The sequence below is a fragment of the Dysidea avara genome, chromosome 7 (genome assembly GCF_963678975.1).
Source record: "Dysidea avara chromosome 7, odDysAvar1.4, whole genome shotgun sequence".
NCBI classification, from domain to species: domain Eukaryota; kingdom Metazoa; phylum Porifera; class Demospongiae; order Dictyoceratida; family Dysideidae; genus Dysidea; species Dysidea avara.
This window is the reverse complement of record NC_089278.1, coordinates 6,775,367-6,802,252: the sequence shown is the minus strand read 5'-3', so window position 1 is coordinate 6,802,252 and position 26,886 is coordinate 6,775,367. Positions and strand designations below refer to the sequence as shown.

General features: G+C 38.3%; 3 protein-coding genes across 11 annotated transcripts in view; all 3 read right to left on the bottom strand.

The window, feature by feature from the left end:
- LOC136262487 (DENN domain-containing protein 3-like) overlaps positions 1-13,558 on the bottom strand; it is a 32,150-nt gene extending 18,592 nt beyond the window's left edge. Inside the window, exon 1 of the mRNA XM_066056782.1 lies at positions 13,518-13,558. The gene's annotated coding sequence lies outside the window, so the exon portion shown is untranslated. The remainder of the gene's footprint in view (positions 1-13,517) is intronic.
- LOC136262455 (DENN domain-containing protein 3-like) overlaps positions 1-26,886 on the bottom strand; it is a 31,856-nt gene that overhangs the window by 1,683 nt on the left and 3,287 nt on the right. For both annotated transcript variants that reach the window (XM_066056730.1, XM_066056731.1), the window contains exons 5-27: positions 13,044-13,113; positions 12,921-12,993; positions 12,784-12,868; positions 12,605-12,741; positions 11,039-11,169; positions 10,876-10,918; positions 10,727-10,823; positions 10,567-10,678; positions 10,188-10,236; positions 9,812-9,957; positions 9,611-9,757; positions 9,450-9,559; positions 9,274-9,398; positions 9,175-9,230; positions 9,043-9,123; positions 8,196-8,290; positions 8,065-8,148; positions 5,476-5,759; positions 5,066-5,121; positions 4,683-4,766; positions 4,579-4,637; positions 101-194; positions 17-51 (exon numbers count right to left, since the gene is read on the bottom strand). In XM_066056730.1, the coding sequence (XP_065912802.1) occupies positions 17-51; positions 101-194; positions 4,579-4,637; positions 4,683-4,766; positions 5,066-5,121; positions 5,476-5,759; positions 8,065-8,148; positions 8,196-8,290; positions 9,043-9,123; positions 9,175-9,230; positions 9,274-9,398; positions 9,450-9,559; positions 9,611-9,757; positions 9,812-9,957; positions 10,188-10,236; positions 10,567-10,678; positions 10,727-10,823; positions 10,876-10,918; positions 11,039-11,122 (1,841 nt within the window). In that variant the 5' untranslated portion in view covers positions 11,123-11,169; positions 12,605-12,741; positions 12,784-12,868; positions 12,921-12,993; positions 13,044-13,113. The remainder of the gene's footprint in view (positions 1-16; positions 52-100; positions 195-4,578; positions 4,638-4,682; positions 4,767-5,065; positions 5,122-5,475; positions 5,760-8,064; positions 8,149-8,195; positions 8,291-9,042; positions 9,124-9,174; positions 9,231-9,273; positions 9,399-9,449; positions 9,560-9,610; positions 9,758-9,811; positions 9,958-10,187; positions 10,237-10,566; positions 10,679-10,726; positions 10,824-10,875; positions 10,919-11,038; positions 11,170-12,604; positions 12,742-12,783; positions 12,869-12,920; positions 12,994-13,043; positions 13,114-26,886) is intronic.
- LOC136262482 (uncharacterized) lies at positions 15,407-26,425 on the bottom strand. Of its 8 annotated transcripts, XR_010704214.1 has the most exons (14): positions 26,276-26,425; positions 26,072-26,221; positions 25,911-26,020; positions 25,735-25,859; positions 25,636-25,691; positions 25,513-25,584; positions 24,653-24,747; positions 24,522-24,605; positions 20,752-21,029; positions 20,372-20,427; positions 19,988-20,072; positions 19,884-19,942; positions 19,464-19,640; positions 16,456-19,410 (listed from the first exon to the last, which is right to left on the bottom strand). XR_010704214.1 is itself a non-coding variant. In XM_066056773.1 (13 exons), exons 2-12 carry the CDS (start codon positions 26,150-26,152, stop codon positions 19,932-19,934), a joined length of 1,053 nt encoding a protein of 350 aa, XP_065912845.1. In that variant the 5' UTR covers positions 26,153-26,221; positions 26,276-26,425; the 3' UTR covers positions 15,407-15,497; positions 19,884-19,931. The 8 variants fall into 8 exon arrangements, 2 of the variants coding, with proteins under 2 accessions (XP_065912845.1, XP_065912846.1); XM_066056773.1 differs by lacking the exons at positions 16,456-19,410; positions 19,464-19,640 and adding an exon at positions 15,407-15,497; XR_010704215.1 differs by lacking the exon at positions 19,884-19,942.

The following is a 26,886-nucleotide window of genomic DNA, read 5'->3' as shown; positions in this document are numbered from 1 at the left end:
TCACACAGTGGCATACTCTGTCACTCGGTAACTTGACTGACGACTGTATTCCTGCAGACAATAATGTCAACACTTGTTCTGCACAAGAGAAGTGCCTTACTCTCAGACGACGAGTGAACAATGGCCAGAATGGCTGACCCTTCAGTCCAGCGATCACGTCTTTTGGTAGTGGCGCCATGATTGATTCTAATGTCCTGCACAGTAACCAGTAAACTTTTATCCAAACTACTGAAAGATTTCTACAGTTATGTGATACGACACACTACACACAACAAAACTATACAACACACACTAACCCACCTCTTCTCACAACACATACACGCAATATACCGTATAGCAGGTTTTTATCGTGAGGGCTTAATCTTGCATTTTGGGCACTTCGCAATATTAAAATTCACAACATACTTTATCACGTGGAGTTTTGTTTATTGCTAGGTTTTTAGCCCCTGTAAAACTGTTGTGTTGGAACATTCAACAACGAACTAGGTGCTTGTTTATGTACATAACAGCTAGCCAGTTGGGGTTTGCTGAAGAATGCGATCCTGGGATCACTTAATTCAGGATTGATTTCCGGATTCCTGTAGAATGTGATCCCATAACTCTTTACTGAAGAATACAATCCCAAGAGTTCCCTGAAGAATTTTTTTTTTTGCTGGGGGAAGTGAGAAGCTTCAGTCTTCATGTTCATATCGATGTTGTTTTCTTATACATACAGTTCTACTAATGTGGTTCGACAAATCACTCTTGCCAACATTCGTGGTTGAATTTAGCTTTCTTCATTGATAGCTACACCTTTTTAATGCTTGACATCTAGATTTAGATTCTGATAATTTATAGACTCATTCCAACATGTCAGAGAGGATCTAAAGTGTTAATTTCATGGAAATGCAAAGCTTTACAATTAACATATTAATGTACAATATTTACCTTGCATTGTGGCCAGCTTGTCGTAAGTAAGTAAAGTTTGCCTGACATATCAGGGATATATTGAAGAGCTTTGATACATAAACTAAAACCCACAATTGATTCTCATAATACAGCTCTTATCCCACATGTTGCAATCAGCATTACTACCCATTTCTGACATGTCAGGCAAATACTAGAAAAATAACTAAAACAATAAGGCTTCTCCCATATCACATACTTATATCATATCACATGTTTTTTGCCATTTGTAGTTTACAAGCAACAATTAAAAACTATTGTCATAGTACAAAGAAGAAATACAGGTACTTAAGAAGTTTTTAAATAATCTACCTAAAAGTTACATACGATCTCCAATCACTTGCTCTATAGTAATACGTCCTCTTTGGATGATTGATCCAGCCAAGAGACTTTGATTAAAGTCACCTTGTGCAAGTTGTTTAATGAATTCATCATTAGCTTCCCCTGGAAACAATCTCAATAGTTCAGAACCAAATTTCATAATATCTTCGCTTTTATTAGCTTTAAATTTGCAAAAGTCAAAATCTATTAATACTGGAGTGTAAGTATCATTGAAACAAATGTTGGGCAGACGCACATCAGAGTGGCAAATACCTGCACTTTCAAGGCTATTAAACACATTTTCCATTTTTGTCACAAGCTCAGCACAACAGGATTTTGTCTGGTTGTCAGTTAATGGTCCATAAGGTAATTTTTCATATGAAAAAAAGCCCAACTCTTTTCTGGTATAATGAATGAAGGATGAATTTGTTATCCAACATAAAAGCATCAGACTGCTTTCTGATGACCCATACAGTGGCTTTTTCAAACAATAACGATCAGTCATTATCAAAATTCCATTATAGCATTTGGCTAGTCGACAATTTGTGTATTCATGACCTTGATTTGCTGCAATGGCATTTACTTCTAACTGGGTAAGATAAACAGCATAATGATTGTAGTTGTCAGAAATAGTTCTAGCAGTATTTGAGAGTGTTTCTTCGTTTTGCTCATAGGCACCTTGTAATGCTGATCTTATGTCTGATAGTCGTAGACACTTAACAGAATAACAAAATTCTACCTTGCTAGAGTCATACTGCATTGTTACCTGGACAGCACATTGTTCGACTTCTTTGCAAGGGAACACAAAGGAATGCACTTTTGGGCACGTAACACCGAAACATTTAAGCAAGCGTATATAATGAAAAAGTAAAAGAACTGTCTTCCTCGCGGTGTGAACAAAGGTATCAGAATGGACTTCTACATATACAACATCTGAATCATTTTGATCAGTGACTGAAGCATCTCCCATGTTCTTATATGGATCACAGTAACATCGCTGGAGTTCACCGATAGACCTTCCTTTGATCTTTAAAGTAGAGCCTGTTTTGTAGCTATGACCAGGAATACATTCCCGTAAAATTTCTTCTGCTGCCTTATTATTATCACCTGAGGGAATGTTAATACCTACTTCCGCTGCCATTTGTATAAGATTATATTCCTTTATACTACCTAAAGTTTCCAAGCTTACTATAGTCTTATACTTTTTCATCAATTCAGAATGGAACGGATGCTGCATAGGCTTTTCTTCCAGCAATCGATAGTCACTCAGAGGCATATGTGATGACTTGCCTGATGGTAAAAAACTCATAGATTCAGCCATGTCGTCAGTAATGAACTACTCGAACACCAGCCACATGAAAATCTCGACCACACGCACACTGACTCACAAAAACACCGAGATACACAAACACTCGCTCCCAACACCACGAGGCTGGCCCGCTTGATATTTTGGCTCAATTAATTCTATTTATAGGGATGTGATTTCCATGGTAACGAACATTTATTACCAATGTTACCCATTTTTCAAGATCCTTATATGGAGGATACTATAATTAGACTGACTACCGGTATGTCCCATGTCACAGGTGCGGCGTTCAACTGAAACAGAGATGCTACCATAGAAACAATCACTCATATTTCAAGCATAGATAATAGACACCCCATACATCTATGTTTCAAGTAATTGTGGGCTTCCATAGCACTGGTAGCATCTGTGATATTAGGGCTATTTTTTTATTCCAACATGTCGGACAAGAGTTGTACCCTCTCTGTCAGAGTATCCGTGGTACCCTCTGTCAGAGTATCCGCAGTATCCATGGATACTATGACAATCCATAGTATGGAATTTAAATACTGTCCATGTTGTTGTCTGTACAATTCTACAAAGGGGGATTACAGTCCAGCTTCCCGGATTTGGCTCCACATTATTTTTTTTGTGGTCACCAGATGCTTCACAAAAGCAGATAATCAAAACTACTGGCATCAATCAGAATACCATCATCGATTGCTGCAGTTTTCTGAGAGATATCTGTTCTTGAAAGTTGTTAAGAGACCAACTATCCAGGTTGAACTGTGCAAGTTGAAGAGTCATTGTACAAACGTAAGCCAAAAGCTAGGTTTTGTTATGATACTTATCATTGACAGTATATTATTTGCTGTATTTATACATTGAACCATAGAGGAAGAAGATCTCCAAACTGACAATGGGTGTGATATTTCAACTCGTCCAGCAACAGGATACATGCAATTAGTGGCTCAAAGAAATCCAGCTACTCTTCTCCCTATCATACAACAATACGTGCATCCAGGGACAGTGGTACATTCAGATGAATGGGCAGCTTAGTCTCGTAGGCTATACCCATTCATCAGTTAACCACAGTCTTCACTTTGTTGATCCCATTACAGGGACTCATACCCAGCATATAGAGAGTTACTGGTCAAGAGCAAAAGCCAAGTTGAAGAGGATGCATGGAACATGTGACGACCATCTCCTGGAATATCTTGATGAATTTATGTGGAGGGAGAGATTTGGAAGGACATATATGATAGCATGATTGGTCATATCACCAAAAGATACCCTCTACCATGACCTACTGTAATTAAGTCTTTGACTACCATATCAGAGATTGCAACTACATGTATATACTGTGTAACTTTTATGTATTTCCATCATTCAGCCAATCAAATAACATCAATTTATAAATCAAAGAAATATACACTTATCAAGGGGGTAAAATCTCATGATCGTGTTTTATCAATTATCCATAGCTTTAGCTAAAATGGTAGTTATATAAGTAGGACACAAGGATCAATGCAAGTCTGGGGCATTTTGGTGGAGCTATCGAAAATAATGAATTAAAATTTATGCACGAAAAGTGCAGAACGCATGCCTACGTCAGGATCATATTCTTCAGGAAACTCTTGGGATTGTATTCTTCAGTAAATAGTTATGGGATCACATTCTACAGGAATCCGGAAATCAATCCTGAATTAAGCGATCCCGGGATCGCATTCTTCAGCAAACCCAACATGGCCGCCCTATCCGTTTCCTTGTGAATTTCAGGTGCCTGCATAAATTCATCATGGACACAAGCATAGATACAAGAAACACGGCTAACATGACAAAATTTCATTGTTTTCCATCTTATACGTAAACACTTATTACAACGAGTAATAAATTTGCTCGAGGAATTTAATGATGCAAATCTGTCACCTCGCGAGATTAAGTAATGTCGCATGATTTTATTTTCGCAAGTAAATTTGTCCGCGAGAAAAACCCGCTATACAGTTTGTGCACACATGCACACACACCTTTGGTTTGGCATCAATTGGACACTGTGCTTATCCAATGTAGCAAAGTCATAAAATCCCTAAATCACACAAGAAATGTACAAAGCAGCTAATCTTCTTCTCACCTTGTCATGCTGTCCTGTAGCAATATATACACAAGCTCTTAGGTAGAGAGCTGGGGCCATCTTGCCTTTTGTGGTAGCACTTTCCTACATTACACAATAAACATCACCATTAACATGTTGTCATCTATGATATGTGTACTACACACATATACACAGTATTACGCACATAAAGCTTTCGGCTCATGTATACACAGTCAAGCCTACCCGGTGGAACATTAAACCACCTATTCAGGTGCCATGAGTCAATACTAGCAAATTCACAAAACTAGTACCCCACAGGAGGCTGTATAAATGAAGGTGTAGGCCATTTGAACCTCACCCGCAATATGAGACATACAGTTGGATTTGCTTCTCTAGAATGTGCACCTCACAACTGTTCTCACTTTTATTACTTCTGTCAACTGTGCGATTAAGTCTGCAAAAACTTCTTCTGGAGAAACTACAAAAGGATGAAGTGACACACCATCAAGACAAGCTTTCATGAACACATGACTGTTGTGGCCAAATTATTAGCATGGTAGGAATATATACATGTGTTGTAAAAGTATTGAGCCATTCTCATTAAAAACAAACAACAACAACAACAACAACAATGTCAAGATATTTATTTGGTATCTTCACCATTTGCAATGAATACATAAATACTCTAATAATACACACAACTTGTACAAGACTGCCTTCAAATTTTTGTTACATATGTTAAGGGATGGACTTGCAATTATCAAACGCTGCTCACAACCCAGGCCTACTATACATTTAACAGGTATTCAAGAAACAAAGAGACAATGAGTACCTTCATCCCTTAGTAATGGCAGTTTAACTCTACAATAAGTGCTAGGATCACATGAGCATAAAGCTGCTAGACTGTCGGCTGCTGTCTCCAGGTCAGACCCAGATGTTGAATGTGGCAAAAGACGTTTTGGTTGCTCTGGCAGTAGTGGTATAGGTTGCTTTAATGAAGATGTTCTTTTAGTCGTGTGCAAAGTATCAGGAGATTCCTTAGGACTGTTAAGTGGCTGTTGTGAATAAAGTCTGGAAAGTGACGACGGAGCCTTTGGTGTGTCTTGTTCTTCTGACCTGTTGAGATAACAACCATTCTGTTAACACCAGCTGGTTTTGTAGCTATAAATACTGTAGTACACACTCCAAAAACAGCCTACACTACAGATCAATAGCTGTGGCTACTGTAACTTCAAGCAAGGAACAGCTCGCAGCTACTATGCAAAGTGGAAGGCAACCAATGCAGTTAGTACACTACTTCTGTAGATTGTGGAACACCAAATTTGCCATAATATATAAGTTATTAATTCCAGTGGTTGGCCTCCCTAACCAAGAAGAGGCAACTGGCTTAAAAGGAATGTTCTTTTCTTCTAGCTTCTCAGGAGATGAATTATGTGTAGTACAATATTTGAAATAGTACGAGCCATAACCAGAAAATAACCAGCCTTACTGTTTGTATCATGTGTGAAACCCCACAAACCAGTGACAATGGCTACCACACTGGGAAAAGTACTAAAAGAAGGAGGCACGAGGGAAGCATCCACTTCGTCAGCACTGAAGAAGGGACTACATTAGTCAAAAAACATTCTGGTTGGAGCTGTGAGTCTAGAACGATTTGTATTGGTAAAATGATGCAACACTTCCCAACTCAAAGCCCTCCCTCCTTGAAATGTGTTACATTGTTCTACAGGCGTATATACATCACTAAGTGGCCATGGGTCCTTTATTTGAAGCAGATAAAGTTCAAAGTGATGATTTAATCCTCATGAAATATTTATAGGACGAAGTGTGTGTGTGTATGTCTGTGTGTGTGAGCGTGCACGTGCAGGATTCTATTTTTAGAGCTTATTACAGAACTACAAAGTTGCTGTATTTACACAATTTTAAAGGAAATACCAGTATACATTTGCTCATCTCACTCATATAATCATGATTTTTATGCCCTTTGGGCCTTCGCCAAATCACCAAATCAAGGCTGTGATCTGGTTGCTATTAGGGGCCAGCTACTATCATTAAGTACGATAGTTCTTAACAAGTAGGGATTGTTAAGAAATCATATGGCTTCGTAAATGTTTGCATGTTAAAAAACAGCCGTGCACTAAGTTTTACTCGAAAAAACCACCTGGAATACATTAGTACTGCTGTAATGATGCTGTACCTTGGTTAAACAAAGCTTTAAAAATTTCGAAATTCACCTGGATTTCATCTGCCTGACTGCCTGCTGTAAGACCCGGTTGCACTAGGTGTACGGCTCCAGAAATTTCAGACGACCAAGGTAATGACGGTGGATTCACGAATCTGTTGTTCCAATTACATTCTGTCCACTGCACCATGCTGTTTGCTTTCATCACTAATTCGCTTCTTTGTTCTTCTCAAAGGATAATATAGTTGTGGTACACACCACAACCCAAACACGTGATTGTACATGTGCGTAAGACGAGGGTGAACAGGTATAGTAGTCAAGGAGTTGTCTTTAACATTTATTAATGCTGGGTAGTCGTTTTATAGTCTTACCAGTTTAGATTTTTTGCGAGGTAGCTAGCTAAAAATTCCTTTGAGGAGTGGATTCACCTCGGGATCCAGATTTCTAAATGCGAGGGTTCCACTCTTAATGGTGGACTCTCCAGTGATGTTTTACTGTTAAATCATCAACATTTAGGACATTAGAAATGCAGCTGAAGCCTTTAACAGTTGCCGTAATCATATATTATCTATGCTGTAATAGCTTTAAAAGACAAAACGATAACTATTTTAGAGGTGCTTATTGCGTACGAAGGTAAAAGATAGCTGCTTCAAGTGATATTTATACTATGTGGAAAACAAAGAGTATAATATAGCTAGCTGCTTAGGCATAAAAAAGTAACTAACTAGCTATTAAAAAAAAATTAAAATTAAAAGGAAGTAGGGATTGATGATAATTATATATGCTACAAAAAGTAAGGAAACAAGCTCAATAATGATCCAGCTGAAATGATAACGATCCATGCAATAGAAAGTAAGGAAACAAGATTAGATGACCACATGCTAAAATGAGACACACTTTAATGCCTACTTTTAGCTAGCATCTTGAAATGAGACCATCAAATTAGCCAAAAGTAGAGATATAAAGTGTGTCTCATTTTAGCGAGTACTTAGTCATCTAATCTTGTTTCCTTACTTTTTATTGCATGGATCGTTTCTCATTTTAGCCGTATCATTTTTGAGCTTGTTTCCTTACATTTTGTAGCATGTATAATCATCGATCCCTACAAAATTTTAATTTTTTTAATAGTTATGTGAACTAAAATACAGTACCAAGAGCTTCCAATACCAGTACTGTTTCATATTGTAAACAAAACTAGGACACATCCATTAGAGAGAAGAAGTACAGTGCTTCCCTTACCTCTGTTTAATGGGCCTTCCTGTTGTTGCTGCAGCTGTTGTATCAGTTATTGTTGTGTCACACATCTCTAACATTCTCTTGCCTCTATGGGGATCAGTATATGTTCACTGTCAACATGATGTCGATCATACCGTCTTTTCTTGTCGGAGATTAGTGTAAAAGAATCTCGGGTAGTTTTGGTATTGCGGTTTTGCAGCAGAAGTGAAAATAAGTCGGTAGATAATGCCTGCAGAATTCCATAATACATCATACAAAAAATAAAAACAGTGATTAGGGCAGAAAGATTATGGATTTTTAGCATCCAAGTACTCTCTATTGTAAACAATTGAATACTAATTCTAACAAGCCACATCTATGTGACATTGGACCGTGAGCACTTTATAACGTTTTTCAAGTAACAGTAATGATACATACACACACACACACACACGCACACAAATCCTTAATGAACATCCCAGTATTTGTTTTGGTCCTCCCTCAAATCCTAGCCTGATACTCGTAGTGTTCTTATCCAGCACAATTTTTACATCATCACAATACTAATTATATGTCTATATAACACTCTTGCAGTCACTTCATAAATTTGGGGACAGGTCCTTATTAGTCAATGGCACCTTTATACTCTTTTCTTTTAGTTTTCATGGCATGAAATGATAGTAGGCAGGTGGCAATGATTAGCTTGCTACAAAAAGCCAAGCACTGAACTATATATAGCTTTTAGTGATTCATTGTGTGTTCAGCATCAAACGTGCAGCTATTGCAAGATTGAGATACCCCAATAAAGCACTCACCCTATGATAAACAGTTGCTACAAATAAGTAACAAACCACTCTATTTAAAGTCTACATCTAAAAAAAAACAAAGTAGGGACCAATCAATGCACTAAAAAGTGGGGAACAAGAGACATGATGCTATACCATAAGCTAACCTCTACTATATATGGCACTAGTCAGATCAATAAGAGTGACAATTACCTACCAGTTTATAGAACTCCTTTGTCTCCTTGCATGCTGACTGATATGTTGGGCTCTCCTCATAGCGAATTAGCTTAAGGTTACCCTGAACAACAACAGTTCACATGTCAACAATACTCACAATGACACAACTTACCGAACAAAGATAATAAGTAACTTCACCAAATAATTCAACCATCATGTTGAGAAAAACTACACAAATTCTAAATTAGTGCTCAACAAGAGTAAGGCTTACTGTCTAAGAGATAGGAGTCATAATGACGCTCAAATTCATGCCGGTGTTGTACCAGTGAGGCAGCCGGTAATGGCATGGGACGATCAGACTCCTCCAGCTCATACCAAACCTTCAACTTCTTGTAGCTGTGAGTGAAGAGATAGTAAGTATATTGATGAGACTAGGGATGTACATACCTTTGCTTGAAATTGTCACAAACTGATTGTGGCATTTTGGGCAAATTACTCTCATAATTCAGCTGCTGAACCTCATCATTGTCCAGATTTACTATCACCAACTCTTCCACCTAGAAAGGCAGGTGTAAAGAGACCAATAAAATAACTAAGAAGGGATTTACAGTTGACAAAATCTCTTCATCGATGCAATCAGAGTGACAGCCATACAGGAAACTACCCGGAGCATCAAGGAGACCCATCATTTCACTGGGTAACACTAGGACATAAGTGCTGCGCCATTCGAATGGTGAAATGAAGCGGAAGAAACACTACAAGAGGTACACACATGTGACCTAGTTCTCACCATATATACACCAACACACCTCCATGTTGTACGTTAGTAGAGTATAACTGGTGGACACAAATACTATTCTTTGTTCCATTAGAAGAGCACCAACCACTTCCAGTACAGAATCAATGGATAGTGAAGGGAAGGGATAGTTCAATCTGATATCAAGGTTGACATATTCTGTTTGATGGAGAGTGTGACAACAGTCACTAATAGTGCACACACCAAATCATTTAAGAAGGACATAGATATTATACATCCACACTAAAATACACTGAGAAATAAAAAAATAAAAAATTTTAAAAATCACAGCTATAAGGTGACCATTATTATGCATATTAACACAGAGAAATAAAACAAAAACTGAAAAATCTTCAAATGTTCTGCCATGTACACTATGATAGACTCACCTGATAAGGGAGGACATATACTACCACAATAGTCACCAACACTGAACTCCTGCAAGAGTACATTTAAACAAATAAACACACTGCCTTGGTAAAATTGTCTGAAACAAGGATATATTTGTATAACCATAGGGTACATTCTAAGCAAGTAATTCCAAGATCAAACAGAAGTACCTGTCAAGGTTGGTTCTATTTTGGTGCTACTGGTCCCATTAGAAGGAAAACTAACCAACTAATTGGAGAATTAAAAATTGACACCTTGCGTGGTACTTATGACCTGTTTAACAGGCGGATTTTCACTGTTGTGATAGATTCTACTGGGTGTTCATGTACAATGATGGTTACTAAAGTTCTTCTACCAAAACACCACAAGATGACTAACGGTGCATAGTCTTCCTGGAGGAGGCACCGGTATCCAGAACAGCTTCTTCACAAATTTTTGCAGAACATCCCAAAACTTCAGGTCATCTTTCTGTGCCAGATTATGCAGTAAACTATGAGATGACACATGTGGTTAGGCTAGCCAATCAGTCAACACACACCATGACAAGAGCTCTTTTTGGAGGTTGTAGCAAGGAACGGATGATTGGAACACTGCACAGCTTGGCACGTACACCAATTTCGTACTGGGAGGACTATCTATTAACAATATACATACAGAATAACAGCCACATATGTACTAAGCACTAACCTTTTCTTGAACAAGCATTAAGTGCGAAGGTTTGGTTTTCATGCTGGATAGACAGAACACATAAACTTCACCATACACACTGTCACACCAGGAGCGAATCAAAAGGATTTGGACAAGGACCTTGTCCATGGAATTCGATGCACTCCTGGTCACACTAACAAACTTCTTTCACGGTAAATGGTTGGTAGAATCGTAGCCCAGTACAGTATGTCCTGCGACCATCGATGTCCGTTAAAACAGTGGACATGGTACTAGCAAGAGGTTGTTCATCCGTCACCTCAATCCTTGTCCCATCTGTATAACACATATACAATGTGACTGAAGATGGGGGAAACAGGTCTAATTAACAGTGTTTTTGAGACATGCAACTTCTAAGTTTTCGAGCCATTATACCTCGTCAAGGGAAATTAGTTATATACATTCTATTTTCAGGAGTCTAGCAGTATTACGAACAGGGTTCATAATGGAGGGAGGCAACAATTTAACCCTAGCTAGACAGATGAGGTTGCTCATGTGATCATAGATATAGAGGCAAGGAAACGTGATCGGCAACAATTACATGTATCTTCTGATCTGGATGGCCTTAAAACACTTTCTATGATTGTTCAGTGTTTCATGATAATCTTTGGGAAAGCTTGTTTTGTTGGTCTTGAGGTTTTTTTTTGATATCGTTGAATGTTATTAGTCTCAGCAAGAGTTATATATTATGAATTCTTGGTCTCCAATATTTTGTCTCCCTGTAGTGTAGAAAGCAAGTCTAAGTTTTCAAAATGCAGACACCACAATAATGTGCCTAAAGTAGTGGCAACATCTTTCAATAGCACAGTGTAAAACTTCATGGCACTGCAAAGACTTTAGCATTATTCCACTAGTGGAACTAGATTTCTGCTTTTCACAACAGGGGGACAAAAAACAATAGCGTCCATTGAGACAGCGTAAAACAACTAAACAAAAGAAATTAAAACAATTGGACACATTGATATTGAAATCTCACTTGTGATGGTTAAACCACCAACTGCCATTCTGGCCACATGGATTTCAATTCCATAAGGAGAGTTTGACTGTTTTCTATATTGGGTATGCTAGCTGGCATGCCAATATCTATGCTATGACATAACTACTTTCATGTGTGATTGCCCAACCAAACAAGCCGAGACTGCTGCCAAAAAAGTATGTACAATGTAGCACTTGTGGGAAAGCCACGAGATGCAGTTGAAAGAAGGTTTCAAGAGCATGATGCACAGATCTATAATTGCGCATTAAAATAAAAGGTACAGACACTGAGGAAATGGGGCTGAACACTACTGGACAATATATCCATGCTATTACCATGGAATTCCCATTATCACCTTGAAATACCCATGAAAGTTGCAGTTGGTATTTTTCATGGGTAATGAAATACCTATGAAATGCATGGAGTAAAATAATGTACCAATGAAAAACCCATAAACGAGTTAGCTCATGGGTTTGTATATGTATGTACAAACCACGAAAAACCTGTGAAATCACACCAATGAAAAATGTGTGGAAAGCCTATGAAATACATTTATAGGTTTTCCACAGGATTTTCTTTGGTGTGATTTCACAGGTTTTCAAAGGTGTATCTTTTCTCAAATGTTTTAGCATCAAACACTGTTAGCTGGTTGGGTATTTTAGTGCTGCACCAAATCTGGGGGGGGGGGGGGGGTGGGGCTCAAATGACACAACGCTTCACTGTGTGGCAACTGACCAGTCCATTATTAGAGACTGCCACACACTTTACTTGGCTCTCATTCTTGCCGGTATTCCCAACACTGACTTCCTTAACTACTGACCACTTCTTGTCATTCTCAATCCTTAACACTAACATCATGTCCAAGTTGGTGCCTGCACAACTTGTAGTAAGTGCTCATTGTCTCATTAACTTACCAATCCACAGATGATCCTCCAGAACAGCCATGGAATAACAGATGAACGGATGATTCTTGGGTAAGTTACTGACAGGTAGTGCTATCTGTTATGTGCTCTAGTACTACACAATATACACTTTTAACTATTCTACTAACTGTTAATTCTCTTTCTCTTGTCAATGGGTTCCATGCGATCAGCAATCCTTGAATGAGAAGGGACCACACCACCCTGAGAGTAAAACACATGATGAGAACATGTAATACAATATCTCTGCATACTTTTGGTGTTCCAATTTTCCTAATGCAAGAACACTTGGATCATCTTCCAAATTGCTTAATTTCGACACCACTATACAAGAATTAAGTGCTGATTTACCACGTGCAGGCACACACATTACAAAACAAACACCATAAATATTTTCATACTGGTGAGTGGAAACAAATTGAAACAAATTCACACACCTGTGCTGGTGTCAGGGTCCAGTATATATATATGGTTCGGTTGAGAGAGCCTGCCCACACAAAGTTGTCGACAAGAAGGAATGAAGACTGACAAAAAGTAAAATTAATGAGCACAACAATTGCAAGTTGTACATCATATACCAGTCGAGTACTTGTCTTCTGAGTACAGTCTGTTATTTTAGTGTCACTCTCCAGGTAGTAGTGATCCATGTCATATACCCTCAACAAGCCTGTACCCTGTAATATATCATTGTTAACATGGGAATGGATAGTATTCCAGATAATGTTCACCAATCCAAGCCACAATCTTCCTCCTGTGCTACTACCATTATTTACACACACAACACAATTAGCAGCTCAATGGATATACCATATTGTCTCACCTGGTGGAACATACAGTGAACATTCGATAGTGGCTTTAGAGGTCTGAATTAATTGAAGGATTAATACGTACAATCAGAGACTTCTCTATGGCTACATTAGGCTGAGAGCCTGATGCCACATCTTTAGTGCAGTAATATAGTAATTTCTATAGTAACAACACATGAGCACCACCCTATTGACACCTTAGCTTACGTTGGGAGACTTCTTCACAACATCTTTGCAGTTAAGATTAGAATTTAGGATGGCATTAAGAACGATGATGTTCGTCTCAGCTTGTTGAATAATATTTGCATCTTTCTTTGCTACACAGCTCAAATGACATTATATACCATCAATAGTGCTAGCTAACTTTTAGCCATTAGTAAACCAGTTTCCATTTCTTTGATCATCTTCAGCCATATTTCCCTGGTGGACTTATTATAGAAGAGAATGTATGGCTGCTTAATACGCCTGCATGGTGGCTCTAGGAAAACGTGGAGCTGACAGATGATGTCTGGTACCTGTTAACAAGTTAGCTTATAACACTAATACAACCTGTGACTTCATACTTGATATTGCTTGCGACTTCGTAATTGATGATGCTTGCGACTTTATACTTGATGTTGATGATGTACCTGCCTCTGTCCCAAATGTGATCATTGGCTGTCCAACCCCCAAAACGTTGATGTCTTCGTGTCTTTCAACTTTTACGTTACTAGTGAGGTCACAGATTGTGGAAATCTTCAAACTGTTCCGCAGTAATAATCTGACAAAAGTATAGTAGTAAAGAGACATATAAGTTAGAGGTAACAAAATATTTACAGAATAGTTGAAGTGCTACAATACTTTACATATTTGAACACAGTATGTCACAGACACACTGTAGCGGAGATGATGTCACACCTGCAAGTTGTCAGGATCACATGACCTGATCCAAAGGAAGTCTTGAGTTGCGACGATGTCACAGTAGCGAGTACTTTCTGTTGATAATACGTTAAAACAATACAATGTGATAAACTCTGTGACACACCTCTGAATGTTTGAAGCCCATGATCTCCATCTGTAGAAGTTCTGTATGCAAATCTGTGCTCTGGTTATCGTCTGTCACACTTCTCCATGACTCATAAAATGACTCTAGGTCTTCTACTGACACAGCTACTGCACACAACACATCAGGGTGGTCACTACCTTACTATGGCTTGCCTGGTTTGTTGTCTGTCAATAGTTCGTACAGTCGACCAGCTGAATCACCGTCAGATATGATGTTATTCTTCTGCATCGTCCTCAAAAATAATTCATTTCGTAGCGGCTTGGTGGGTAGTTTGTGTCTCAGACTACGTAAAATACATGAACACCATAGACAAGGATACGTGACATGTCAGCCTCATCACAATGCCACCAATATGATAAAGCTACTTGTAACCCCCAATACAGAAATGTTCCCATTGAATACCCCCCCCCCCCCCCCAACTTAGAAAGTTATTTTTGGAATCAATAACTAAGACCCCATACCTAATACATTATTTTGCATGCAACTATTCCTATCCTTCGAATATCAGATTTTAAGATATTTTCATTGGCATGTTAATTGGATATTGCACAAGTTCTGGATACCCAATAGCATACATTCAGCTGGTACAACAAACATATTACCAACAATCCTTTCCCTAATACAGGTATTGCACAGCACACGTAACTAGGAACAATCACACTATCACACAGTGGCATACTCTGTCACTCGGTAACTTGACTGATGACTGTATTCCTGCAGACAATAATGTCAACACTTGTTCTGCACAAGAGAAGTGCCTTACTCTCAGACGACCAGTGAACAATGGCCAGAATGGCTGACCCTTCAGTCCAGCGATCACGTCTTTTGGTAGTGGCGCCATGATTGATTCTAATGTCCTGCACAGTAACCAGTAAACTTTTATCTAAACTACTGAAAGAGTTCTACAGTTATGTGATATGACACACTACACACAACAAAACTATACAACACGCACTAACCCACCTCCCCCCATCCCCATCTCCTCTCACAACACATACACGCAATATACCGTATAGCAGGTTTTTATCGTGAGGGCTTAATCTTGCATTTTGGGCACTTCGCAATATTAAAATTCACAACATATTTTATCACGTGGAGTTTTGTTTATTGCTAGGTTTTTAGCCCCTGTAAAACTGTTGTGTTGGAACATTCAACAACAAACTAGGTGCTTGTTTATGTACATAACAGCTAGCCAGTTGGGGTTTGCTGAAGAATGCGATCCTGGGATCACTTAATTCAGGATTGATTTCCGGATTCCTGTAGAATGTGATCCCATAACTCTTTACTGAAGAATACGATCCCAAGAGTTCCCTGAAGAATTTTTTTGCTGGGGGAAGTGAGAAGCTTCAGTCTTCATGTTCATATCCATGTTGTTTTCTTATACGTACAGTTCTACTAATGTGGTTCAACAAATCACTCTTGCAACATTCGTGGTTGAATTTAGCTTTCGTTGATGCTATACCTTTTTGCTGCTTGACATCTAGATTTAGATTCTGATAATTTATGGACTCATTCCAACATGTCAGAGAGGATCTAAAGTGTTAATTTCATGGAAATGCAAAGCTTTACAATTAACATATTAATGTACAATATTTACCTTGCATTGTGGCCAGCTTATTGTAAGGAAGTTAAGTTTGCCTGACACATCAGGGATATATTGAAGAGCTTTGATACATAAACTAAAACCCACAATTGATTCCCATTAATACAGCTCTCATCCCACATGTTGCAATCAGCCCTACTACCCATTTCTGACATGTTGGGCAAACACTAGAAAAATAACTAAAACAATAAGGCTTCTCCCATATCACATACTTATATCATATCACATGTTTTTTGCCATTTGTAGTTTACAAGCAACAATTAAAAACTATTGTCATAGTACAAAGAAGAAATACAGGTACTTAAGAAGTTTTTAAATAATCTACCTAAAAGTTACATACGATCTCCAATCACTTGCTCTATAGTAATATGTCCTCTTTGGATGATTGATCCAGCCAAGAGACTTTGATTAAAGTCACCTTGTGCAAGCTGTTCAATGAATCCATCATCAGTTTCCTCTGGAAACAATCTCAATAGTTCAGAACCAAATTTTATAATATCTTCGCTTTTATTAGCTTCAAATTTGCAAAAGTCAAAATCTATTAACACCGGAGTGTAAGTATCATTGAAACAAATGTTGGGCAGACGCACATCAGAGTGGCAAATACCTTCACTTTCAAGGCTATTAAACACATTTTCCATTTTTGTCACAAGCTCAGCACAACAGGATTTTGCCTGGTTGTCAGTTAATGGTCCATAAGATAATTTTTCATATGAAAAAAAGCCCAACTCTTTTCTGGTATAATGAATGAAGGACGAATTTGTTATCCCGCATAAAACAATCAGACTGCTTACTGAGATCTGATACAGTGGCTTTTTCAAACAATAACGATCAGTCATTATCAAAATTCCATTATAGCATTTGGCTAGTCGACAATTTGTGTATTCATGACCTTGAATTGCTGCAATGGCATTTACTTCTAACTGGGTAAGATAAACAGCATAATGATTGTAGTTGTCAGAAATATTTCTAGCAGTATTTGAGAGTGTTTCTTCGTTTTGCTCATAGGCACCTTGTAATGCTGATCTTATGTCTGATAGTTGTAGACACTTAACAGAATAACAAAACTCTACCTTGCTAGAGTCATACTGCATTGTTACCTGGACAGCACATTGCTCGACTTCTCTGCGAGGGAACACAAAGGCATGCACTTTTGGGCACGTAACACCGAAACATTTAAGCAAGCGTATATAATGAAAAAGTAAAAGAACTGTCTTCCTCGCGGTGTGAACAAAGGTATCAGAATGGACTTCTACATATACAACATCTGAATCATTTTGATCAGTGACTGAAGCATCTCCCATGTTCTTATATGGATCACAGTAACATCGCTGGAGTTCACCGATAGACCTTCCTTTGATCTTTAAAGTAGAGCCTGTTTTGTAGCTATGACCAGGAATACATTTCCGTAAAATTTCTTCTGCTGTCTTATTATCACGTGAGGGAATGTTAATACCTACTTCCGCTGCCATTTGTATAAGATTATATTCCTTTATACTACCTAAAGTTTCCAATCTTACTGTAGTCTTATACTTTTTCATCAATTCAGAATGGAAAGGATGCTGCATCAGCTTTTCTTCCAGCAATCGATAGTCACTCAGAGGCATATGTGATGACTTGCCTGATAGTAAAAAACTCATAGATTCAGCCATGTCGTCAGTAATGAACTACTCGAACACCAGCCACATGAAAATCCCGACCACACGCACACTGACTCACAAAAACACCGAGATACACAAACACTCGCTCCCAACACCACGAGGCTGGCCCGCTTGATATTTTGGTTCGATTAATTCTATTTATAGGGATGTGATTTCCATGGTAACGAACATTTATTACCAATGTTACCCATTTTTCAAGATCCTTATATGGAGGATACTATAATTAGACTGACTACCGGTATGTCCCATGTCACAGGTGCGGCGTTCAACTGAAACAGAGATGCTACCATAGAAACAATCACTCATATTTCAAGCATAGATAATAGACACCCCCCCCCCCCCATACATCTATGTTTCAAGTAATTGTGGGCTTCCATAGCACTGGTAGCATCTGTGATATTAGGGCTATTTTTTATTCCAACATGTCGGACAAGAGTTGTACCCTCTCTGTCAGAGTATCCGTGGTACCCTCTGTCAGAGTATCCGCGGTATCCATGGATACTATGACAATCCATAGTATGAAATTTAAATACTGTTCATGTTGTTGTCTGTACAATTCTACAAAGGGGGATTACAGTCCAGCTTCCCAGATTTGGCTCCACATTATTTTTTTTGTGGTCACCAGATGCTTCACAAAAGCAGATAATCAAAACTACTGGCATCAGTCAGAATACTATCATCGATTGCTGCAGTTTTCTGACAGATATCTGTTCTTGAAAGTTGTTAAGAGACCAACTATCCAGGTTGTACTGTGCAAGTTGATGAGTCATTGTAAAAACGTAAGCCAAAAGCTGGGTTTTGCTATGATACTTATCATTGACAGTATATTATTTGCTGTATTTATACATAGAACCATAGAGGAAGACAATGGGTGTGATATTTCAACTCGTCCAGCAACAGGATACATGCAATTAGTGGCTCAAAGAAATCCAGCTACTCTTCTTCCTATCATACAACAATACGTGCATCCAGGGACAGTGGTACATTCAGATGAATGGGCAGCTTAGTCTCGTAGGCTATACCCATTCATCAGTTAACCACAGTCTTCACTTTGTTGATCCCATTACAGGGACTCATACCCAGCATATAGAGAGTTACTGGTCAAGAGCAAAAGCCAAGTTGAAGAGGATGCATGGAACATGTGACGACCATCTCCTGGAATATCTTGATGAATTTATGTGGAGGGAGAGATTTGGAAGGACATAATTATATGATAGCATGATTGGTCATATCACCAAAAGATACCCTCTACCATGACCTACTGTAATTAAGTCTTTGACTACCATATCAGAGATTGCAACTACATGTATATACTGTGTAACTTTTATGTATTTCCATCATTCAACCAATCAAATAACAACAATTTATAAATCAAAGAAATATACACTTATCAAAGGGGTAAAATCTCATGATCGTGTTTTATCAATTATCCATAGCTTTAGCTAAAATGGTAGCTATATAAGTAGGACACAAGGATCAATGCAAGTCTGGGGCATTTTGGTGGAGCTATCGAAAACAATGAATTAAAAATTATGCACGAAAACGTGCAGAATGCATGCCTACGTCAGGATCATATTCTTCAGGAAACTCTTGGGATCGTATTCTTCAGTAAATAGTTATGGGATCACATTCTACAGGAATCCGGAAATCAATCCTGAATTAAGCAATCCCGGGATCGTATTCTTCAGCAAACCCAACATGGCCGCCCTATCCGTTTCCTGGTGAATTTCAGGTGCCTGCATAAATTCATCATGGACACAAGCATAGATACAAGAAACACGGCTAACATGACAAATTTCATTGTTTTCCATCTTATACGTAAACACTTATTACAACGAGTAATAAATTTGCTCGAGGAATTTAATGTTGCAAATCTGTCACCTTGCGAAATTAAGTAATGTCGCATGATTTTATTTTCACAAGTAAATTTGTCCACGAGAAAAACCCGCTATACAATTTGTGCACACATGCACATACACCTTTGGTTTGGCATCAATTGGACACTGTGCTTATCCAATGTAGCAAAGTCATAAAATCCCTAAATCACACAAGAAATGTACAAAGCAGCTAATCTTCTTCTCACCTTGTGATGCTGTCCTGTAGCAATATATACACAAGCTCTTAGGGTAGAGAGCTGGGGCCATCTTGCCTTTTGTGGTAGCACTCTCCTACATTACACAATAAACATCACCATTAACATGTTGTCATCTATGATATGTGTACTACACACATATACACAGTATTATGCACATAAAGCCTTCGGCTCATGTATACACAGTCAAGCCTACCCGGTGGAACATTAAACCACCTATTCAGGTGCCATGAGTCAATACTAGCAAATTCACAAAACTACTATCCCACAGGAGGCTGTATGAATGAAGGTGTAGGCCATTTGAACCTCACCCGCAATATGAGACATACAGTTGGATTTGCTTCTCTAGAATGTGCACCTCACAACTGTTCTTACTGTTATTACTTCTGTCAACTGTGCAATTAAGTCTGCAAAAACTTCTTCTGGAGAAACTATAAAAGGATGATGTGACACACCATCAAGACAAGCTTTCATGAACACATGACTGTTGTGGCCAAATTATTAGCATGGTAGGAATATATACACGTGTTGTAAAAGTATTGAGCCATTCTCATTAAAAACAAACAACAACAACAACAACAACAATGTCAAGATATTTATTTGGTATCTTCACCATTTGCAATGAATACATAAATACTCTAATAATACACACAACTTGTACAAGACTGCCTTCAAATTTTTGTTACATGTGTTAAGGGATTGACTTGCAATTATCAAAAGCTGCTCACAACCCAGGCCCACTATACAATGAGTACCTTCATCCCTTAGTAATGCAAGTTTAACCCTACAATAAGTGCTAGGATCACATGAGCATAAAGCTGCTAGACTGTCGGCTGCTGTCTCCAGGTCAGACCCAGATGTTGAGTGTGGCAAAAGACGTTTTGGCTGCTCTGGCAGTAGTGGTGGTATAGGTGAAGATGTTCTTTTAGTCATGTGCAAAGTATCAGAAGATTCCTTAGGACTGTTAAGTGGCTGTTGTGAATAAAGTCTGGCAAGTGACGACGGAGCCTTTGGTGTGTCTTGTTCTTCTGACCTATTGAGATAACAACCATTCTGTTAACCCCAGCTGGTTTTGTTGCTATAAATACTGTAGTACACACTCCAAAAACAGCCTACACTACAGATCAATAGCTGTGGCTACTGTAACTTCAAGCAAGGAACAGCTCGCCGCTACTATGCAAAGTGGAAGGCAACCAATGCAGTTAGTACACTACTTCTGTAGATTGTGGAACACCAAATTTGCCATAATATCATGAACCATGATAGTGGGTTCATAATAGGGATTGCCAATGTTTTTTGCAAAAATCCTAATAGAACGCACACTTTAAAACCACCTTGAAAAGCATCCTTCTACTCAAAACAACCCTCCAGTGGTTCTTTGCAATGAGTATTGGTCCACTAGTAAGTATCAAGTGAAAAGGAAACAGTATGTGTATTTCAGACAACACTGCAATTTGCCAGTTTGTTCATATTATTATTATTCTTTCACAGGCATAGCAAAGTTTACAAGGAGAATCCTGGGATAAAAAGTAGCAAGGCTTGCTGAATGGATCATTGTGTGTGTCCATGACCTATTTTTAATTTAGTTTTCGGATGGAAACAGCCCAACACCGGGCCGTTTCTTCTTGCCAAAATGCCAATACGCTAGAGAAGCCATACAAGATAGCATTCAAAGTTAAGTTTTTTGGTGTGCGCTACTTGTGGCTAATAGAATCTGTCTTTATTAAACTCAGTACAGGCCAGGAAGCTTAATCTTGGCTGATGACTTTGTTGCAAGGTAGTTTTTTTTCGCTCCGTGATTATTGTACGTGGGCGGGTTATCCATATTAAATACTCTAATAGAGCAGTCATGTAAATACTCTAATAATGCAGTCAAGTATATAACAACAATCCTTGCACTGAATTTGACAGCTATTAAAGGCACCAGTAATGTAAATTGTAGCTCATATTGGGAGACTCTCAGTCTGTATGCACATTGCAATTTGATCAGTTTCATGTGTGTACTGAAATGTTGACGGTGTTACTATGCAGAATGCAAAATTACACAATTCACGACAGTCTTCTTCATAATCCATTACTGAATTAATAAAAAGTACACAAACTAGATGAACGAATAAAAATTGGAAATTTTAAAATGGGAATAGGGATCGCTGAAAAAAGCCACAAAACAAGAAGGGATCACTGGGGTGGTAATGTAAACCACAAATCCCTATTTTGACTCACCTCAAAATGACAGAGCATGTAAGTAAAGATTTATGACAGAGTCAAAATAGGGATTTGTGGTTTACATTACCACCCCAGTGATCCCTTCTTGTTTTGTGGCTTTTTTCAGCGATCCCTATTCCCATTTTAAAATTTCCAATTTTTTATTCATCTATATAAGTTATTAATTCCAGTGGTTGGCCTCCCTAACCAAGAAGAGGCAACTGGCTTAAAAGGAATGTTCTTTTCTTCTAGCTTCTCAGGAGATGAATTATGTGTAGTACAATATTTGAAATAGTATGAGACATAACCAGAAATAACCAGCCTTACTGTTTCTATCATATGTGAAACCCCACAAACCAGTGACAATGGCTACCACACTGGGCAAAGTACTAAAAGAAGGAGGCAGGAGTGGACGCTGATGAAGGTTCACTCAGTCAGAGAAGCGTCCACTTCGGCAGCACTGAAGAAGGGACTACATTAGTCAAAAAACATTCCGGTTGGAGCTGCGAGTCTAGAACGATTTGTATTGGTAAAATGATGCAACACTTCCCAACTCAAAGCCCTCCCTCCTTGAAATGTGTTACATTGTTCTACAGGCGTATGTACATCACTAAGTGGCCATGGGTCCTTTATTTGAAGCAGATAAAGTTCAAAGTGATGATTTAATCCTCATGAAATATTTATAGGACGAAGTGTGTGTGTGTGTGTGTGTGTGTGTGTGTGTGTGTGTGTGTGTGTGTGTGTGTGTGTGTGTGTGTGTGTGTGTGTGTGTGAGCGTGCACGCGCAATATTCTATTTTTAGAGTTTATTACAGAACTACAAAGTTGCTGTATTTACACAATTTTTAAAGGAAATACCAGTATACATTTGCTCATCTCACTCATATAATCATGATTTTTATGCCCTTTGGGCCTTCGCCAAATCACCAAATCAAGGCTGTGATCTGGTTGCTATTAGGGGCCAGCTACTATAATTAAGTACAATAGTTCCTAACAAGTAGGGATTGTTAAGAAATCATATGGCTTCATAAATGTTCGCATGTTAAAAAACAGCCGTGCAATAAGTTTTACTCGAAAAAACCACCTGGAATACATTAGTACTGCTGTAATGATGCTGTACCTTGGTTAAACAAAGCTTTAAAAATTTCAAAATTCACCTGGATTTCATCTGCCTGACTGCCTGCTGTAAGACCCGGTTGCACTAGGTGTACGGCTCCAGAAATTTCAGACAACCAAGGTAATGACGGTGGATTCACGAATCTGTTGTTCCAATTACATTCTGTCCACTGCACCATGCTGTTTGCTTTCATCACTAATTCGCTTCTTTGTTCTTCTCAAAGGATAATATAGTTGTGGTACACGCCACAACCCAAACACGTGATTGTACATGTGCGTAAGACGAGGGTGAACAGGTGTAGTAGCCAAGGAGTTGTCTCTAACATTTATTAATGCTGGGTAGTCGTTTTGTAGTCTTACCAGTTTAGATTTTTTGCGAGGTAGCTAGCTAAAAATTCCTTTGAGGGGTGGATTCACCTCGGGATCCAGATTTCTAAATGCGCGGGTTCCACTCTTAATGGTGGACTCTCCAGTGATGTTTTACTGTTAAATCATCAACATTTAGGACATTAGAAATGCAGCTGAAGCCTTTAACAGTTGCTGTAATCATATAAAAAGACAAAACGATAACTATTTTAGAGGTGCTTATTGCGTACGAAGGTAAAAGATAGCTGCTTCAAGTGATATTTATACTATGTGGAAAACAAAGAGTATAATATAGCTGGCTGCTTAGGCATAAAAAAGTAACTAACTAGCTATTAAAAAGATTAAAAGGAAGTAGGGATTGATGATAATTATATATGCTACAAAAAGTAAGGAAACAAGCTCAAAAATGATCCAGCTGAAATGATAACGATCCATGCAATAAAAAGTAAGGAAACAAGATTAGATGACTATTTACTAAAATGAGACACACTTTAATGCCTACTTTTAACTAGCATCTTGAAATGAGACCATCAAATTAGCCAAAAGTAGGGATATAAAGTGTGTCTCATTTTAGCGAGTACTTAGTCATCTAATCTTGTTTCCTTGCTTTTTATTGCATGGATCGTTTCTCATTTTAGCTGGATCATTTTTGAGCTTGTTTCCTTACATTTTGTAGCATGTATAATCATCAATCCTTACAATTTTTTTTTTTAAATAGTTATGTGAACTAAAATACAGTACCAAGACCTATGACAACCTTCCAATACCAGTACTGTTTCATATTGTAAACAAAACTAGGACACATCCATTAGAGAGAAGAAGTACAGTGCTTCCCTTACCTCTGTTTAATGGGCTTTCCTGTTGTTGCTGCAGCTGTTGTATCAATTATTGTTGTGTCACACATCTCTAACATTCTCTTGTCTCTATGGGGATCAGTATATGTTCACTGTCAACATGATGTCGATCATACCGTCTTTTCTTGTCAGAGATTAGTGTAAAAGAATCTCGGGTAGTTTTGGTATTGCGGTTTTGCAGCAGAAGTGAAAATAAGTCGGTAGATAATGCCTGCAGAATTCCACACATCATACAAAAAATAAAAACAGTGATTAGGGCAGAAAGATTATGGATTTTTAGCATCCAAGTACTCTCTATTGTAAACAATTGAATACTAATTCTAACAAGCCACATCTATGTGACATTGGACCATCAGCACTTTATAACGCTTTCAAGTAACAGTAATGATACATACACACACACACACACATGCACGCACACAAATCCTTAATGAACATCCCAGTATTTGTTTTGGTCCTCCCTCAAATCCTAGCCCGATACTCGTAGTGTTCTTATCCAGCACAATTTTTACATCATCACAATACTAATTATATGTCTATATAACACTCTTGCACTCACTTCATAAATTTGGGGACAGGTCCTTATTAGTCAATGGCACCTTTATACTCTTTTCTTTTAGTTTTCATGGCTCGAAATGATAGTAGGCAGGTGGCAATGATTGGTTTGCTACAAAAAGCCAAGCACTGAACTATATACAGCTTTTAGTGATTCATTGTGTGTTCAGCATCAAATGTGCAGCTATTGCAAGATTGAGATACCCCAATAAAGCACTCACCCTAATACAACAGTCTGATAAACAGTTGCTACAAATAAGTAACAAACCACTGTATTTAAAGTCTACATCTAAAAAAACAAAGTAGGGACCAATTCATGCACTAAAAAGTGGGGAACAAGAGACATGATACTATACCATAAGCTAACCTCTACTATATATGGCACTACAGTCAGATCAATAAGAGAGTGACAATTACCTACCAATTTATAGAACTCCTTTGTCTCCTTGCATGCTGACTGATATGTTGGGCTCTCCTCATAGCGAAGGTTACCCTGAATAACAACAGTTCACATGTTAACAATACTTACAATAACACAACTTACCGAACAAAGATAGTAAGTAACTTCACCAAATAATTCAACCATCATGTTGAGAAAAACTACACAAATTCTAAATTAGTGCTCAACAAGAGTAAGGCTTACTGTCTAAGAGATAGGAGTCATAACGACGCTCAAATTCATGCCGGTGTTGTACCAGTGAGGCAGCCGGTAATGGCATGGGACGATCAGACTCCTCCAGCTCATACCAAACCTTCAACTTCTTGTAGCTGTGAGTGAAGAGATAGTAAGTATATTGATGGAACTAGGGATGTACATACCTTTGCTTGAAATTGTCACAAACTGATTGTGGCATTTTGGGCAAATTACTCTCATAATTCAGCTGCCGAACCTCATCATTGTCCAGATTTACTATCACCAACTCTTCCACCTAGAAAGGCAGGTGTAAAGAGACCAATAACATAACTAAGAAGGGATTTACAGTTGACAAAATCTCTCCATCGATGCAATCAGATTGACAGCCATACAGGAAACTACCCGGAGCATCAAGGAGACCCATCATTTCACTGGGTAATTACACTGGGACATAAGTGCTGCGCCATTCGAACGGTGAAATGAAGCGTAAGAAACACTACAAGAGGTACGCACATGTGACCTAGTTCTCACCATATATACACCAACACACCTCCATGTTGTACGTTAGTAGAGTATAAGGCTGCCTAGGTCCAGTCATGGATTTTTTCTCCTTTCTCCAACTTTTCAAACACACCTTAAGTAGCTAAAGTCTTTGAGCAGGCTGTAGGACCAGGTGTCCTACAGACCTTCAGCACTTGTGCTGTAAAGCATTATTAAAAAATAAAAATAAATAACTGCATGGTGGACACAAATACTATTCTTTGTTCCATTAGAAGAGCACCAACCACTTCCAGTACAGAATTAATGGATAGTGAAAGGAAGGGATAGTTCAATCTGATATCAAGGTTGACGTATTCTGTTTGATGGAGAGTGTGACAACAGTCACTAATAGTGCACAAACCAAATCATTTAAGAAGGACATAGATATTATACATCCACACTAAAATACACCGAGAAATTTAAAAAAATCAAAAAAAAATCACAGTTATAAGGTGACCATTATTATGCAATATTAACACAGAGAAATACAACAAAAACTGAAAATTCTTCAAATGTTCTGCCATGTACACTATGATAGACTCACCTGATAAGGGAGGACATATACTACCACAATATATAGGCGGCGGAGGAGGGGGTGCTGGGGGTGCTTCAGCACCCCCA